Source organism: Eleutherodactylus coqui, chromosome 13 (assembly GCF_035609145.1).
Source record: "Eleutherodactylus coqui strain aEleCoq1 chromosome 13, aEleCoq1.hap1, whole genome shotgun sequence".
NCBI classification, from domain to species: domain Eukaryota; kingdom Metazoa; phylum Chordata; class Amphibia; order Anura; family Eleutherodactylidae; genus Eleutherodactylus; species Eleutherodactylus coqui.
In genome coordinates, this window is record NC_089849.1 from 3,399,015 (window position 1) to 3,417,900 (window position 18,886).

At 50.5% G+C, this 18,886-nt stretch overlaps 1 protein-coding gene across 1 annotated transcript; it reads right to left on the minus strand.

The window, feature by feature from the left end:
• Nucleotides 1-1,810: 1,810 nt before the first annotated feature.
• Nucleotides 1,811-4,246, minus strand: SNAI1 (snail family transcriptional repressor 1). The gene is made up of 3 exons (XM_066586453.1): nt 3,947-4,246; nt 3,367-3,861; nt 1,811-2,896 (listed from the first exon to the last, which is right to left on the minus strand). The coding sequence occupies exons 1-3, from the start codon at nt 4,023-4,025 to the stop codon at nt 2,715-2,717; spliced, it is 756 nt and encodes a 251-aa protein (XP_066442550.1). The 5' UTR covers nt 4,026-4,246; the 3' UTR covers nt 1,811-2,714.
• Nucleotides 4,247-18,886: the final 14,640 nt, after the last annotated feature.

Below are 18,886 nucleotides of genomic sequence, written 5' to 3' on the forward strand. Positions count from 1 at the left end.
TCCCGTCCCCCAAGTATCAGCGTGTCATTATCCCATCCCCCCCAGTGTCAGCGTGTCATTATCCCGTCTCCCCAAAAATCAGCGTGTCATTATCCCGTCCCCCAAGTGTCAGCGTGTCATTATCCCGTCCCCCAAGTGTCAGTGTGTCATTATCCCGTCCCCCAAGTGTCAGCGTGTCATTATCCTGTCCCCCAAGTGTCAGCGTGTCATTATCCTGTCCCCTCAGTGTCGGCGTGTCATTATCCCGTCCCCCAACTGTCGGCGTGTCATTATCCCGTCCCCCAAGTGTGATTATCCTCTCCCCATTATATGACATAGTTTATATTTGTGGTTCTTTCTAGGTTTGGTTGTCGCGTTATTTACTCACGGAATCTGTGGCTTTTGCACAGCAATCACGACCGTTTGTCGCTGGCCATCGCCCGCTGTAAACACGTCCAGCAATTGATTACCACTGTGAAAGGCTTGTATGCGTATGAGATCGTGGCCATAATAACGAGGGCTCGTAGACTGTGCATCTCCCTGCATTATCAGAGGAAGGCCTATGATATGGATCACATGAACCCCTCACAATAATTGCCGCATGAAAGTGGAAGTAAACGAGCGCCGATAGACTTTCTTTACCGAGTCAGCACTCGCTATTGGCCATTTTCTGCCTGTCTATAAGGAAGGACCTTCAGATTGTGGGGGGATTTCTTTTTTGGTAGTGATAAAAAAAACACCTTCTAGGATCACCTTCTATAAAACCTTTATCCATTTGGGGAATTTCTTGAACTCCACCTGGAGGCGACAAGCAAGTTATTTTAGTGGCCAATTAACTTTTCAACACTTGCTGTTAACCGCCAAGGAGAATACAAGAACCTGCAAGGCCTAAGGCCGTGTACAGAGGGCTGAGCCCTAATCATCTCAAGACCAGCAGGACTCTTAATATGAGGGCTCATCAGGCCAAGATCATCCGTATCATCCAAGGATGAAGAGACTGGCGCTTTTATTGCAGCAGAAACTAAAGATTCTAAGTTGCTGCAGAACATCTTCCCGTTATTAACACATCCTTTCTGGAGAGGTTGGGCGACAGATTCGGCCGTACAATAGCTGCCAGCTACATCTATTCACTGCAGAAGTCCATTTAAAGAAACCTGCCCAGCAGCTAATGACCCCCGGGTCAGCGCTCCCTGTGTTAACGCTTTAGCCAAATAAAAGGCTACACAGCAAACAGACACGGGCAATTGTCCTGGTTTTACCACCTCTGGGGTCTCTTGTCCATGGAGTCGCTGAAACCAGCAGCAGGACCGAAAAGAAGTCTATGAGGCATCACACAGTTACAATGAGAGACTTCAGAGGATATAAAACGGATTGTCATCACTTCCAGCACTGCGGAACTTGTAAGCGCCATTCTAGAGGAAGGCACACGTGGGCCCGTCCCCTACAGACCAGCAACTACTGGGATTCTTTATTATCTCGTGTTACTTTCAGATAAGAGCTCGGTCGCTGCACATGAGACACAAGAGCCGGGGGAGCAGGTGTTACCTACTGGCATCAAGTACACAAACATGCCTTCCCCATAGTCAAATACTACACTGCTAGGAAGGTAGAGGCAACCCCCTGCAGCTGCTGTGGGACTAAAAATCACAGCATGCCCTTGTTACTTCCACTAGACGCAGGGAGTTAACAGTTCCTGGTCGTGTTACATGTGGCAATGCTGCAAGCCACAGGAAATAGATTGTAACAAAAAGCAACAAGAGATTCTTGGGATTTGATGGAAAGACCCCAACCTTTCACAACACGCCAGCACCAAGGAAAGAGCAAAACCAAGTTTTATAAATTAAAGTTTTGTTTGTTTGTTTTTTTTTTTATTTAATATCAAATAAATTGTGTTTAACTATAAAAAGTTTTATCAGTACAAAATGTGGAAGATAAAAAAACTATATAAATACCAGTGTACCATCGAAATGTAAACATTCATCTGTAGGATTATGTAGGCGAGATATGGAGCGAGAAGAGGGAGTGAAAAGACACCTTTTTCCCGGCACATTAATAGGAGGGTTTTGGTGTCCACCTGTCGGCGGGCCGCACAAGCAGCCATTGTAGCGGCTGACAACTGCCCGCTATTAGTGTGAGATCGCATAAAGGCAGTTGTTTAAGTGCATTAACAGGTGCTCAGGAGTCTGTAAACACAATTGTTTGGGAACCGCAAGCGGCTCGCTCGGTCCTGATCATTGTTAACGCTGCAGTCATTGTGCCGCGGCCGACAGCTGCCCTGTAAGTGGCGCATCGCCATTGCATAGTAACACCTTCTTGGCATACATTAATCTGGCAACAATCACAAAAACACAAATGCATTTTAACACTTTGACTCCATCCTTCATAAAAATAGAGGAAATAGCCCTTTTTTTTCTGCTTCCATAAAAAAGGAGGACTTTGGATTTTATAACCTGCTGGCTTCAAATGTTTGCAAATCACAAGGTTTCCAGCATTTCTGGACTATCAGCAGTCACAGTGGAGTATTGCTGCGTCCACGCATGGAGCCGCTGTCCTGTGATGTCGCAATAAGGCTCTTGAACACAGCGAGCGGATTTCAGCACCTAAGAGCATTATAGGGCACAGATCCCCCCGTCACCGCAGGAGTGTGCCTGCTGCACTCAGCCCAGATACTTGGATTTGGGGGGCTCCCATAACTTTTTGTAACGTCTTTACAGTCACTTGTGCACAAGTAGCGATCAGTGGTTCCCCGAGCAGCCGGACTCCTCGTGCTTGTGAAGGAGAGACATGCGGGAGAAAGTCCTGGAGCAGCTTCTGCACTGGTATTTCTTGACGTCAGAATGGGTCTGCAGGTGAGCGCGGAGATTAGAGCGGTCAGCGAAGGCCCGGTTACAATGCGTGCAGGAAAATGGCTTCTCACCTGTTGGAAAAAGCAAATCAAATTAACGATCGAGAAAATTAGCAAAATTCAGTTGTCGTATGTGAACGTCCACACACTGGTTGGTGGCAGCAGTGAGCGTTTGCAGGCGTGTGAGATTTATATAGGCACTGCTTAATTAAATTGTCCATCACCCTTTGTATAAAACGCAGGGAGTCATTTAGAAGACACAATTAATGCTTTGCAAAGGTCTTCAGCACTTGGAGGGTGTGAAATCAAAGCCATACAAGGCACAACAATCCGAGCGGGGTGAAGGTGTATGGTGAATGCGATCTGCTTGGAATGTGAGCCAGTGTGGCAGCTGAGGGGTAGGAGGGGGCACCCCGGCCTCGCCACAACTGTACCAACAGGTGCAAAACAAGACCCTGCCCCAATAGCAGCCAGTACCCAGCATGTATCAGACAATGCGCCACATGGGCACCAGCCGAGGACTGCAGCGCCCAGCATCTTACCTGTGTGCGTCCGGATGTGTCCTTGCAGCAGCCAGGGTCTGGAGAACGCCTTGCCACAGATCTTGCAGACGCAGGGCAGCGTGTGGCTCCTGATGTGCATCTTTAGGGCCCCTAAGCTGACATATTCCTTCTCACAGTACTTGCAGCTGAAGGACTTTCTGCTCTGGGGGTCGCAGTGCAGCTGCTTGTGCTTGGAAAGTCCAGCAAAGGTGGAGTAAGACTTGCTGCATTGGCTGCAGTGGAACTTGTCGGCTTCGGTGGCCGAGGAGGCCGGGCTGGGGGGCTCCGAGGTCTTCCCCTCATCATCCTCGCTGGAGAACGAGGTGAGGTCCAGAGGCTTGGAGTCGTCGCTGGCATTGGAGATCGGAGACTCCGCGGAGAAGAAGCTCGTCAGTAAGCCGGTGTCCCAGACCAGAGGGGGGAAGTAAGCTCCGGGGCTCAGGACCTCCGGCTGGGGGATCACAGGGATGTCATACAGGAAGGGGGAGATGTAGACTGCGGAGAGAAGACACGGCCATCAGCGGCTGCAGCGCACCAGCATGCATGCTCTCCAGGGCTTGCTGGGACTTGTGCTTCTTACCTGTCTGGCTCTCCAGCTCGCTGTAGTTGGGCTTCTTGGTGGCGGAGAAATGCTTCTTGACCAGGAATGACCGCGGCATGGTGGCGGCTCGGCAGCGGGGAAGGCACTGTCCTCCTCCCGGCCGCGCTGCCTAATATGCAGCCTCCGGCCCCGGGACCTCCCATGTAAATGAGCATTGTCAGCTCCCAGCCAATCAGCGAGCCGGGGAGTGCCGGCCCCGCCCCCTTCAGCAGGTGCCCCGAGCTGCGAACTTCTACCCTGAGAAAGATGAGAAACTGAAGAAGGTAGCCGGAGGCTGCAAGAAATGACACAACCCCGTCACCGAGCACGGAGAGTACCTGGACAGCCAACACTAAGAGCACTGAGAGTACCAGGACAGTCAACACTAATAGCACTGAGAGTACCAGGACAGTCAACACTAATAGCACTGAGAGTACCAGGACAGTCAACACTAATAGCACTGAGAGTACCAGGACAGTCAACACTAATAGCACTGAGAGTACCAGGACAGTCAACACTAATAGCACTGAGAGTACCTGGACAGCCAACACTAATAGCACTGAGAGTACCAGGACAGTCAACACTAATAGCACTGAGAGTACCTGGACAGCCAACACTAATAGCACTGAGAGTACCAGGACAGTCAACACTAATAGCACTGAGAGTACCTGGACAGCCAACACTAATAGCCCTGAGAGTACCTGGACAGCCAACACTAATAGCACTGAGAGTACCTGGACAGCCAACACTAATAGCACTGAGAGTACCTGGACAGCCAACACTAAGAGCACTGAGAGTACCTGGACAGTCAGCACTGAGAGTACCTGGACAGCCAACACTAATAGCACTGAGAGTACCTGGACAGCCAACACTAATAGCACTGAGAGTACCTGGACAGCCAACACTAAGAGCACTGAGAATACCAGGACAGTCAACACTAATAGCACTGAGAGTACCAGGACAGTCAACACTAATAGCACTGAGAGTACCAGGACAGTCAACACTAATAGCACTGAGAGTACCAGGACAGTCAACACTAATAGCACTGAGAGTACCTGGACAGCCAACACTAATAGCACTGAGAGTACCAGGACAGTCAACACTAATAGCACTGAGAGTACCTGGACAGCCAACACTAATAGCCCTGAGAGTACCTGGACAGCCAACACTAATAGCACTGAGAGTACCTGGACAGCCAACACTAATAGCACTGAGAGTACCTGGACAGCCAACACTAATAGCCCTGAGAGTACCTGGACAGCCAACACTAATAGCACTGAGAGTACCTGGACAGCCAACACTAATAGCACTGAGAGTACCTGGACAGTCAGCACTGAGAGTACCTGGACAGCCAACACTAATAGCACTGAGAGTACCTGGACAGCCAACACTAATAGCACTGAGAGTACCTGGACAGCCAACACTAAGAGCACTGAGAATACCTGGACAGCCAACACTAATAGCACTGAGAGTACCTGGACAGCCAACACTAAGAGCTCTGAGAGTACCTGGACAGTCAACACTAATAGCACTGAGAGTACCTGGACAGCCAACACTAAGAGCTCTGAGAGTACCTGGACAGCCAACACTAATAGCACTGAGAGTACCTGGACAGCCAACACTAATAGCACTGAGAGTACCTGGACAGCCAACACTAATAGCACTGAGAGTACCTGGACAGTCAACACTAATAGCACTGAGAGTACCTGGACAGTCAACACTAATAGCACTGAGAGTACCTGGACAGTCAACACTAATAGCACTGAGAGTACCTGGACAGTCAACACTAAGAGCACTGAGAGTACCTGGACAGCCAACACTAATAGCACTGAGAGTATCTGGACAGTCAACACTAATAGCACTGAGAGTATCTGGACAGTCAACACTAAGAGCACTGAGAATACCTGGACAGCCAACACTAATAGCACTGAGAATAAGCCGGACAGCCAACACTTATAGCATCGAGAATAGCCGGACAGTCAACACTAATAGCACTGAGAATAGCCAGACAGCCAACACTAATAGCACTGAGAGTACCTGGACAGCCAACACTAATAGCACTGAGAGTACCTGGACAGCCAACACTAATAGCACCTGAGCACTGAGAATACCTGGACAGCTAACACTAATAGTACCTGAGCACTGAGAATACCTGGGCAGCTAACACTAATAGCACCTGAGCACTGAGAATACCTGGGCAGCTAACACTAATAGCACCTGAGCACTGAGAATACCTGGACAGCCAACACTAATGATAACTGCACGCTGCAGTATTGAGGTAGTACCTGACCAACTGCTATGAATAATATCCCTTGTAACTGTGCGGGGTCCGGGGAGGGGGGGGGGGCACACATGGGGTCTCTCAGCGAATTATCCCACATTGTCACCATCACAAAACCCCATTGTGGCAGCTCCTCACAGGGGACAATGCAGGAACACGCTCTCTCCAAACAGTCCCGGCCCCTCTTTGCAGGATCTGCCCCTTATTTACACTGGGGTATTGGGGAACGAGGCGGCGCCTGCTGGGCTGCACAATGGGGGAAACACACAGCAACAACAGGTTTTTGGGTCCAAATCGCAAAGTCTGTCCTGTCTGTAGAGGAAGCTCAGGCCGGTCGCCTATTAGCTGCACAGGTCACACCTTACATACCGGCAGGCGGCATTGTCCTCCAGCCCCCCAGGATCTGATTATTGACACGCGATCCTGTGGGAACATCTGCGGCTTTCAGGGATATTTCCACAGATCTGCAGTTGTGTTTGGTCTGGGGGCTGCTCCTTAATCTGGGCCCCCCACCCCTGCCTGGTGCTGGGGTATTAGGGAAAGTTGTCCCACTTGTTCAGACAGGCCCACATGTGTCGGCCAGATGCCACCTGACCCCTCGGGCATTCCTCTGACACCACAAGTATGGACAGGTGACAGCAGACCCAGAGGGATCCCGACTCCTGCAGAGTCTCTCATGTTGTCCATGGGTGGCTGGGAATGGACTGCATATACAGTCAGAGGCAGCACAAGTCCCAGGACGGAGCCCAACAGACTGAGGTTTAGTCAGATTACCAAGTGGGGTAGAATATATATTATACACAAGCCTCCAAGATACAAAGTAACAACTGCAAAAGTGATGCAGATCCGGAGGAAGAGCGCCAAAGCGATTCATGATATAATACACTGCAGTACCCAAACCCTGCAGCTTGCTGGTAGGAGGGATGGACGCTGCCACCCCGTTCTTATGTTGATGTGTCTGTTGTGTGGGAGCGCAGGTTATCACCACCCACAGAGGAGAGGGCCAGCACCTAAGGGGACGCAGACTGTACGGAATTAACCCCACATACAGCCCAAACTATGACCAGAGTCACGCGCAGATTTAAAGGGGCTGTCCAGTTATAAACTATTGATGGCCTACCCTTAGGATAAGTCATTATGGGGGCTGAGTCGCAGCACCCCTGACGTGTATATCCTAATCCCGGCCCCCTGTGTTGTACTGCACCTCTCCCCTATCAACGTGAATGCGCTAGAGCTACACAAAGACCATGTGACCATGGAACGTCACGGGCCAGAGCAGAGGCCATGACCGAGCACCGCACAAGTGTGGGGGTCAGACCCCCGCTCATGTGACGCTGATGATCCATTCTAAGGATACGCCATCAATATTCGGGTCATCAACAATTGCGTTAAGGCTGCTTGCACAAAAGCAGCCGCCATTCATCTGATGGTTGTACGCTCATGGGCTTTTGGTACCTGAATAGCCCAAGTTTAAAAAAAGCATCGCATTTCCTTTCCTTGTCCAGTTATCGGGGAACAGAACATCAGACAGCAAACAAACTGCGTGTCCGTGTGCCGACCAACGCGAGGTCTGTCTGTGCGCAAGACGGACTCTGCTACATATACATTTACAGCAAAACACAGCGATGCTGCCACCTGCTGGTGGAACTGTGGTACAACGCCCCCTGGGAAAATACACTCAGGGATGGTTTACAGGAACATATCTGCGCCGAGTATTACGCGCACTATTTTTGCACGCTTGATCTGCAGTGAATAGAACCCATAGATTCCAACGAGTTCTTTCAAACGAGTGTATCGCACATTGCGTGAAAAAATACGCAGCCCGACCCATCTTGGTACGTATTTATGCTCTGCTTAAGCCGATTGAAATGAATGGGCATTGGTAATTACTCACAAAATGCCCATGAAACCTACCCGTTCGCTGCGTATTTACGCACAAAATCAATGCAATTTATACGCTCTTTTTTGCATGTGCAAATACACAACGTATTTACGCCACCGAAATGCCCATGTGACTCCTAAGGGGGCGCTCACACAGCGCTGGTTCACTGCAGGTTTTGGTGCATTCAGTTTAAAGGGGGGAACCTGTTGCGCATCGGCACTAAAATCCGAGTCAAAATCTGTAGCAAATCATCGATGTGTGAACACACCCGAACGGGCGAGCTCTGTGACGGTGCCATGCTAGGATACGCCAGCTCTTTATGATCAGTGGGGGTCCAACTTCTGGGACCCTTACTAACTCTGAGTATGAAGAGGCTGCAGCGCTGCGCCCCCCCGCTCATTCACTGCGCAGGGGAACTACAGCATGGCTCCATTTATGTGGCACTCCTTCATTCTCAGGATGGGTGAGGGTCCCCTAGGTCAGACCCCCACTGATTACATAATGAAGGCTATCCCTTTATCAGATGGGAGTAGCCCTTAGGATGCCTTCACATCTGCGGCAGGGTTTCTTATGGTGGAACCGAACAGCGCAGAACTGACCACATTGACTATAATGAGCGCCCTTCCGTTTCTGCGCAGCTGTCCAGCTTTTAGCCGGAAGTAAAAGTGCTGCATGCAGCGGTATTTCTTCTGGTCTTTTGTGCCGGAACGCAGCTGTGAACCCGGCCGGGGACACGAGGAGGTCCGTTCTGTATCAGATTACACAAGACGGCTGCGGTTCTGGCCCGGCAGCGCAGAAACCTTTCATGGTTACATTTCTTATGGATTTGGAATATTCAACCTAAACTGATAGAACTTCCATCGCTTGAAAACCCCATCCTGACATTTGACTTGTAAGAGGAAGTTCCCAAAATATGCATCAGAGAACACTGCCCTCTGGTGGGGGAAGGCAGCGATTACACAGGGACATTCCGATAGATCCGAGGACTCATTCACTGCTGTCACTTACTGTATTGCTCTATGGAATATGGCGTTCTGCTAATAGCAGCTTCACAGGAAGCATCGCTGCAGACCCCCCGCCTGCCGGCAATGTACAAGATGCTGACGGTGCATTGGAAGCAGCACAGCCTCAGAGCCATCGTTACCAGCGGGGTACAAGGGGCAATATTGGAGGGGTCACAGTTACCTGCAACAGGTGTGAAATATGACTGTTTATAAGAGGCTCTACACATTTCAGGTAAACCAGCAAGACTTTAGGAAGCAACAGTATGATCTGGACACATTGGAACTGGTTACTAACGATCAATTACCATTATAACTCAGTCTATGAATGAGATGCCCTTAAAGCTGTGTGCCCAGTATTGGAATCTTACAGTTTCCAGTTTACCCCAGCCAGGAGTAAGTAGCTACCCCGCTACTATATGGAGGCGAGAGCCCTTCCACAGCAACTAATGGAATCCGGCGGATGAGTATTTACAGTCACCGTCCACTGGGCAACGGATTAGCACAGGACCTTTGGGGAGACCCTACACTGATGAGTCCAACACGATCCAGACTATCCGAGATGATGTGGGGCGCTGGTACTCACAACTGCGTAGATAGTTGCCATCTATCTCTGCATCACCCTTAATCCCACTGAAGTCGCAGAGCCTGCTGTCCGTAACCGTGACAGAGGCCTCTTCTGGCAGCAGCTGAACCTGTATCTGGGACCTGAACTCAATTATCCAAGTCTCCCTCTCCCTCTCTATGGTACACGAGTCCAGCTGCAGGTAACTCTGCTGCAGCTCCTACTAGCTCAGTCTCTCTGCTGCAGCTTCCACTAGCTGAGTCTCTCCCCGCTATCCACATACATATATCTAGCTATATCTACATATACACACACACATATATATATATATATATATTACACATACATACACAGTCACAGGCATTTAACACATTACAGTATCACAACAGTTAATATTGGAAAGATCACAGTTACCAGGGATTAGTACTACAGGGATCACTATTGGAGGAGTTACCATTACTAGTGGGGTTCCACAGGGGGCAGTATTGGAGGGGTCATCATTACTAGTGGAGTATCATGGGGGGCAGTATTGGAGGGTTATCGTAGTGGGGTACCACAGGGGGCAGTATTAGAGGGGTCATTGTTACCATTGGAGTTCCACAGGCGGCAGTATTGGAGGGGTCACTGTTACTAGTGGGGTAGCACCGCGGTTAGTATTGGATGGGTCATTGTTATCAGTGGGGTAGCATAGCGGTCAGTAATGTATTTATTGATGACATTGTAGGGGTCTTACAGAGTAGAATCTCAATGCTTGCAATGATACTAAAATCGCTAAAGTAATTGACACAAAGGAGGATCATATTACAGAGGGCATTGGGGATGCTGGGGGATCATATCATATTACAGAGGGCGTTGGGGATGCAGGGGGATCATATATTACAGAGGGCGTTGGGGATGCTGGGGGATCATATCATATTACAGAGGGCATTGGGGATGCAGGGGGATCATATCATATTACAGAGGGCATTGGGGATGCTGGGGGATCATATCATATTACAGAGGGCATTGGGGATGCTGGGGGATCATATCATATTACAGAGGGCATTGGGGATGCTGGGGGATCATATCATATTACAGAGGGCATTGGGGATGCAGGGGGATCATATATTACAGAGGGCGTTGGGGATGCTGGGGGATCATATCATATTACAGAGGGCATTGGGGATGCAGGGGGATCATATATTACAGAGGGCGCTGGGGATGCTGGAGGATCATATCATATTACAGAGGGCGTTGGGGATGCTGGGGGATCATATATTACAGAGGGCGCTGGGGATGCAGGGGGATCATATATTACAGAGAGCGTATGGGATGCTGGGGGATCATATCATATTACAGAGGATGTTGGGGATGCTGGGGGATCATATATTACAGAGGGCGCTGGAGGATCATATATTACAGAGGGCGCTGGGGATGCTGGAGGATCATATATTACAGAGGGCGCTGGGGATGCTGGAGGATCATATATTACAGAGGGCGCTGGGGATGCTGGAGGATCATATATTACAGAGGGCATTGGGGATGCTGGAGGATCATATATTACAGAGGATGTTGGGGAAGCTGGGGGATCATATCATACCACAGAGGGCGTTGGGGATGCTGGGGGAACATATCATATCACAGAGGGCGTTGGGGATGCTGGGGGAACATATCATACCACAGAGGGCGTTGGGGATGCTGGGGGATCATATCATATTACAGAGGATGTTGGGGATGCTGGGGGATCATATCATACCAAAGACGGCGTTGGGGATGCTGGGGGCTCATATCATATCACAGAGGGCGTTGGGGATGCTGGGGGAACATATCATATCACAGAGGGCGTTGGGGATGCTGGGGGATCATATCATACCACAGAGGGCGTTGGGGATGCTGGGGGATCATATCATACCAAAGACGGCGTTGGGGATGCTGGGGGATCATATCATATCACAGATGGCGTTGGGGATGCCGGAGGATCATATATTACAAAAGGCGCTGGGGATGCTGGAGGATCATATCATTTTACAGAGAGCGTATGGGATGCTGAAGGATCATATCATATTACAGAGGATGTTGGGGATGCTGGGGGATCATATATTACAGAGGACGCTGGGGATGCTGGGGGATCATATATTACAGAGGGCGCTGGGGATGCTGGGGGATCATATATTACAGAGGGCGCTGGGGATGCTGGGGGATCATATATTACAGAGGGCGCTGGGGATGCTGGGGGATCATATATTACAGAGGGCGCTGGGGATGCTGGGGGATCATATATTACAGAGGGCGCTGGGGATGCTGGAGGATCATATATTACAGAGGGGGTTGGGGATGCTGGAGGATCATATATTACAGAGGATGTTGGGGAAGCTGGGGGATCATATCATATCACAGATGGCGTTGGGGATGCTGGGGGATCATATCATATCACAGATGGCGTTGGGGATGCTGGGGGATCATATCATATCACAGATGGCGTTGGGGATGCTGGGGGATCATATCATTTTACAGAGGGCGTTGGGGATGCTGGGGGATCATATCATTTTACAGAGGGCGTTGGGAATGCTGGGGGATCATATCATATTACAGAGAGCGTTGGAAATGCTGGAGGATCATATCATATCACAGAGGGCGTTGGGGATGCTGGGGAATCATATATTACAGAGAGCGTATGGGATGCTGGAGGATCATATATTACAGAGGGCGTTGGGGATGCTGGAGGATCATATATTACGGAGAGCGTTGGGGATGCTGGAGGATCATATATTACGGAGAGCGTTGGGGATGCTGGGAGATCATATATTACAGACGGCGTTGGGGATGCTGGAGGATCATATATTACAGAGGGCGTTGGGGATGCTGGAGGATCATATATTACGGAGAGCGTTGGGGATGCTGGGAGATCATATATTACGGAGAGCGTTGGGGATGCTGGGAGATCATATATTACAGACGGCGTTGGGGATGCTGGAGGATCATATATTACGGAGAGCGTTGGGGATGCTGGGAGATCATATATTACAGACGGCGTTGGGGATGCTGGAGGATCATATATTACGGAGAGCGTTGGGGATGCTGGGAGATCATATATTACAGACGGCGTTGGGGATGCTGGAGGATCATATATTACAGAGGGCGTTGGGGATGCTGGAGGATCATATATTACGGAGAGCGTTGGGGATGCTGGGAGATCATATATTACAGACGGCGTTGGGGATGCTGGAGGATCATATATTACAGAGGATGTTGGGGAAGCTGGGGGATCATATCACAGAGGGCGTTGGGGATGCTAGAGGATTATATCATACCACAAAGGGCGTTGGGGATGCTGGAGGATCATATCATATTACAGAGGATGTTGGGGATGCTAGGGGATGATATATTACAGAGAGCATTGGGGATACTGGAGGATCATATATTACAGAGGGCGTTGGGGATGCTGAGGGATCATATCATATTACAGAGGGCGTTGGGGATGCTGAGGGATCATATCATATTACAGAGGGCGTTGGGGATGCTGGGGGATCATATATTACAGAGGGCGTTGGGGATGCTGGGGGATCATATATTACAGAGGGCGTTGGGGATGCTGGGGGATATTACAGAGGGCGTTGGGGATGCTGGGGGATCATATATTACAGAAGGCGTTGGGGATGCTGGAGGATCAATATTACAGAGGGCGCTGGGGATGCTGGAGGATCATATATTACAGAGGGCGCTGGGGATGCTGGGGGATCATATATTACAGAGGGCGCTGGGGGATCATATATTACAGAGGGCGTTGGGGATGCTGGGGGATCATATATTACAGAGGGCGTTGGGGATGCTGGAGGATCAATATTACAGACGGCACTGGGGATGCTGGGGGATCAATATTACAGACGGCACTGGGGATGCTGGGGGATCATATATTACAGAGGACGCTGGGGATGCTGGGGGATCATATTTTACAGAGGGCGCTGGGGATGCTGGGGGATCATATATTACAGAGGGCGTTGGGGATGCTGGGGATGCTGGGGGGGGATCATATTTTACAGAGGGCGCTGGGGATGCTGGGGGATCATATATTACAGAGGGCGTTGGGGATGCTGGGGGATCATATATTACAGAGGGCGTTGGGGATGCTGGGGGATCATATATTACAGAGGGCGTTGGGGATGCTGGGGGATCATATATTACAGAGGGCGTTGGGGATGCTGGGGGATCATATATTACAGAGGGCGTTGGGGATGCTGGAGGAGAAGTGGAAAATGAAGTTTAACATGGATAAGTATAAGGTGATGTACTTGGGGTGAGGAAACAAATGCACAATTATATGTTAAATAGCAAAATGCTGGTAAAACTGCCACTGAAAAGACTTCAGAGCACTGATGGACTGTAAACCTAAAGGGGTTCCCCAAGTGTTTTCTTATGACACCTGCAAAAGTCCTTAAAAAACCCCAAGAGTACACCTTATCGCTTTCTCCCAGCGATCCACAACAGACGCTCAGGCGGTCCTACCAGATAGTGAACAAGTAGCCAATCAGTGACCACAATAGTCACAAGCAGCACTACTGGCATCGGCGCTCAGGGATGGGACCAATGATGCCAGTAGGGCAGCAGAAGATTGCTACAGCCTCTGGTTGTTTACATGTGGATAACATGTGTCCCCTGCATCCAAAGACCAGGAGAACTAGTGAAGCATCTGATGGATCCCCGGGGAGAAGAAGAGTGGAGTACTTGATTTTGTTTTTGTTTTCTAACATTTGCAGATGTTTTACATTTTTCTTTTATAGCTTATCAACCAGCGCCAGGCAGCTGCTGCCAGGGCAGATACAATCCAAGGGTTGCATCAATAGAGGTCCAGATGGATGTTCATGATAAGTAGTCTGACCACACATGGAGAACTGCGTACAACCCTGGGCCCCTATGTATAGGGATGGAGCTGAAGGAGAGTGGGTGCAGGCGAGGGCAACCAGGGGGACTGGGAGATTGCAGAACCAAGATTACTACATCTGGGGTTATGAAGGTACAGATGTACTAATAGACGATGGAAAGTGCAGAGATCAGTAGAATGATTTACACAACACTGACACAAGTATTGGGACACATAGAAGGGGAGGGAATTCGAGGTTATTCCCATTTTCCCCCAGTGTTGGCCGCCTCTGGCCCCAATGACTGCAGTCCTCCTCCGCGGCCGCTTCCACCAGATCCCCATAGATGTGTGCAGGGATTTACTGCCATTCTTGCAGGATCTTCAGATAGTGATGGGGGATGATGGGTGTGTTGGGCGCACGGATACGGCGGTCAAGTTCGTCCCGCTCGATGAGATTGAGATCTGGACTTTGGGCCGATGGAAGTCTGCAGGCGTTCTGCTCCTCCACACTGCGTGCCGTATGACATGGCGCTCGGTCATGTTGGTGGAGACACGGAGCTGTACCAGAGTATTACCACAGGGGAGGTGATGCCACATTGTCCGGGATGTCTCTGTACCCATTGGTGGTGAGGATGGACTTCACTATAACCAATGGCCCTAACACCCCTCACCCTAACAGAACCCCCTCCAAACCTCACTGTTGGGACGATGCGTCACATAGAAACCGCTCTACAGACAACGGCCACACCCAAGTGCCGCCATCCGATCGGAAGATGGTGTACTGTGATTCATCGACAACACTTGCTTCCACTCACTTACAGTCCGTCGCTCCGAGCCCCATCGCAGGCGCCGCTGTGATGTTGGGTGCAGCCGCTCGTCCATGGTAACCCTTCACATGCCGCTCCCTACGGAGGGTTCTGGTGCTAAAGGATGTTCCAATGGCCTGCGAGACCCCCTGAGCAAGGGCAGACAACATGTGTGATCCCTTCACAGCTCCTACAAGGCTTCATTGTCCACGGTCTGTCAGTTTACGAGGTTTCCCTGAACATGATGGCACTACAAACACCGGATGGCTTCCATCCGCCAATAACATGGCCAACAGTGGAAGGTCCAGAAGTTACGATGTCCCATACTGTTGGTTGGCAACATTCCCCCACCAGACCCCGTTGTCAGCTCTACACCTGGGGGCATCCTCCCATCAGACCCCGTTGGCAGCTCTACACCTGGCGACCCCCCCCCCCCCCCTCCCGGCCAGACCCCATTGACAGCTCTACACCTGGTGACATCCCCCCACCAGACTCCGTTGGCAGCTCTACACCTGGCGACCTCCCCTTCCCCACCACCACCAGACCCCATTGGCAGCTCTACACCTGGTGACATCCCCCACCAGACCCCATTGGCAGCTCTACACCTGGTGACATCCCCCCCACCAGACCCCATTGGCAGCTCTACACCTGGCGACATCCCCCCCACCAGACCCCATTGGCAGCTCTACACCTGGTGACATCCCCCCACCAGACCCCGTTGGCAGCTCTACACCTGGCAACATCCCCCCCACCAGACCCCATTGGCAGCTCTACACCTGTGGCATCTGATGGTTGCTGGGGTCTCCTGTGTGATCCTCTCCTTTATACCTAATGCCCACACATCACCGGACTGTTGGGGGGGGCAATACTTTGGTCAACATCGTGTACATATACTGAGGCCTGTAACCAGGATGTCAATAAAAGTGTAAAAACATCTGAAATGCTTCCAATTGTACTTCAGGAACCGTAGAAACAACCGACTAAAATTACTGAAAACGCTGAAGCAGAAAACTTTGAAAACCAAAATATGAGCCAGTCTTGGAATTTTTGGCCCAACTGTCCAATATCTGCTGATCACGAGAGTAGCAGGTTTTCCCCAAAATGTGTTGTGTTCGGCCCCGTGTCCTATAACAATACACTCTCCTGCCACTGACGGACTTTCTTCCATGTTCATGCTCCTTTAAGAAACCAAATTAAGTCTTGTCACTTTTGCCCCAGCCTCATACAAGGCCAACAGATTTACTGATGAGGTGCACAGCCCCCCCACCCCCGGATTATCCCTGCAGACTCCCTGGAGGTTATAAGTGGGGGAACAATGAGGGTGTCAGGAGGGAGGGGCCCCGGTGTGTATACAGGTGTAGCGCTGGGCTGATGGGAATCATAGGGACGAGCCGCAAGGTGCCCAATCAGAGGAGCGTTAGGGAGTCCTAATGGTAGTCACCTATATCTTCCAGTACAATGGGGTACGGATATTATATACCAGGTTCCTGGCGCACAAAAGCCACAACTTCACCACAAGCTGAACTATGCTCGGCCCATGAAGACGCTACTGCCCTTGTGGAGCGGGTTTTAAGAACCGAGGAGACTTCTTTCCCCAGGGCACCATAAGATTCTGTAATGGCCAGGCGGATCCACCTGGCTATGGAGCTTTTTGCCACTTTGTTCTCTTTGTTTGGGCCGAAGAACTGGACGAACAGGTTGTCATCTCGTCTCCAGTGACTTGTGTTAATATAGCTCAGGACCGCTCTCCTGACATGCAGGCAGTTTAGGGTTTTTTCTCCCTCGTCTTTAGGTCTATTGAAGAACGAGAGGATCACTACCTTCTGAGCTCTATGGAAGGGTGACACCACCTTCGGCATAAAGGCTGAGTCTGTTTTGAACACTTTGTGTCGGTGATTTAAAGGAACGGGTGGCGAATAGACAGGGCCCATAGTTCACTAACCTGTCTGGCTGAGGTAATGGCTACCAGGAAGACCGTTTTGATTGTGAGCATTCTTATTGAAAGCGCGTCGATCGGTTCAAAGGGTTCTGCTAACATCGCCTTCAGGACCCAATTTAGATTTCAGTCCGGAAATATATTTGTGGGCCTAGGCCGTAACCTATCTGCTGCTGTCAGGAATCTACTAATCCACCTGCTCTCTGATAACTTGGTGTCAAATAGAGCACTAAGGGCTGCGACCTGAACTCTTAGGGTGCTCTGGGAGAGGCCCAAATCCAGGCCCTCCTGCAAGAACTCCAGGATTAAGGAGATGCCCAGAAAGGAGCCCGGGGAATTTCTTCCCTGCCTCCATGAGATAAACTTCTTCCAGACTTTTTGATAGAGAAGGTTGGTTGTTTTTTTTCCTACTTGACATTAGGGTCCCGATTACTTTCTCAGAGAACCCTCTTCCTCTCAGTGTGGATTCCTCAAGATCCAGGCTGTTAGGTGGAGTTTGTCTATATTCGGGTAGCTCCGAGGCCCCTGTGTCAGTAGATCTGCCTGGGCAGGGAAGACGACTGGGTCCTGGATGCTCAGAGTTTTTAGAAGACCGAACCAACTTCTCTTTGGCCAGAAGGGGGCCACCAGAATCAGTGTGCATATCTGTGATCTGAAGTATTGCAACACTCTTGGAATCAGTGGTATTGGAGGAAAGGCATACACAAGCTTTTTTCCCCCAATTCTGGCTCAGGGCGTCTACCGCTGTTGGCTGGTCCCCTGGTCTGAGGGAGAAGAAGTTCTTCACCTTGGCGTTCTCCCTGGTTGCAAATAGACCTAGTTGTGGGGGTCCCCACCTGTCCGTCAGGATTCTGAACGCCTCCTGAGATAGAGACCATGCTCCTGGGTCTATACGTCTTCTGCTGAGGAAATCTGCCCTCTGGTTCAGCGCTCCTTTTGGATGTGTTGCTGAAATTGAGAGGACACGGCCCTCTGGCCAGCGGAAGATTTTTTGCAAGATGCTCTGTAGGGCTGGTGACCTTGTGCCCCCTTGGCGCCGAATGTGGGCAACCGCCGTGGTGTTGTCGCACAAGATTTTTATGTGCTGATTTCTTTCCAAGTCCCCCAGCTGTTGGAGGGCCTTCCAAACCGCCTGGAGTTCTCTGTAGTTTGAGGACTGACCTCTTATCTCCTGCGGCCAGGGACCCTGTAGAAGTTGGTCTCCCACGTGCGCCCCCACCCCCAGGCACTTGCGTCTGTCGTGATGTGTGTGGCTGGATTCTGTATCCAGTGGACTCCCCTTCGCAGGTTCGCTGGGGATGTCCACCAACGCAGAGATATTTTCACTGAGTTTTTGATGCCCATCTTTGTTCCTAATGAGGACTGTCTTCTGTCCCAGGCTGAAAGAATTGCGATCTGCAGGGCTCTGGTATGCGCTTGGGCCCATGCTACCCCAGGGATGCACGATGTTAGGCTTCCTAGGAGGGACATGGCCTCCCGCACTGTACATGACTGCCTCCACAGAAAGGTCTTGACTAGCTGACGGATCTCCTTCTGTATCTTTATCTTGGGAAGAAAGGAGCATTGAGTCTCCGAGTTGAGCGTTATGCCCAGGAATACCTTTTCTCTGCTGAGATCTAAGCTGGACGTCTC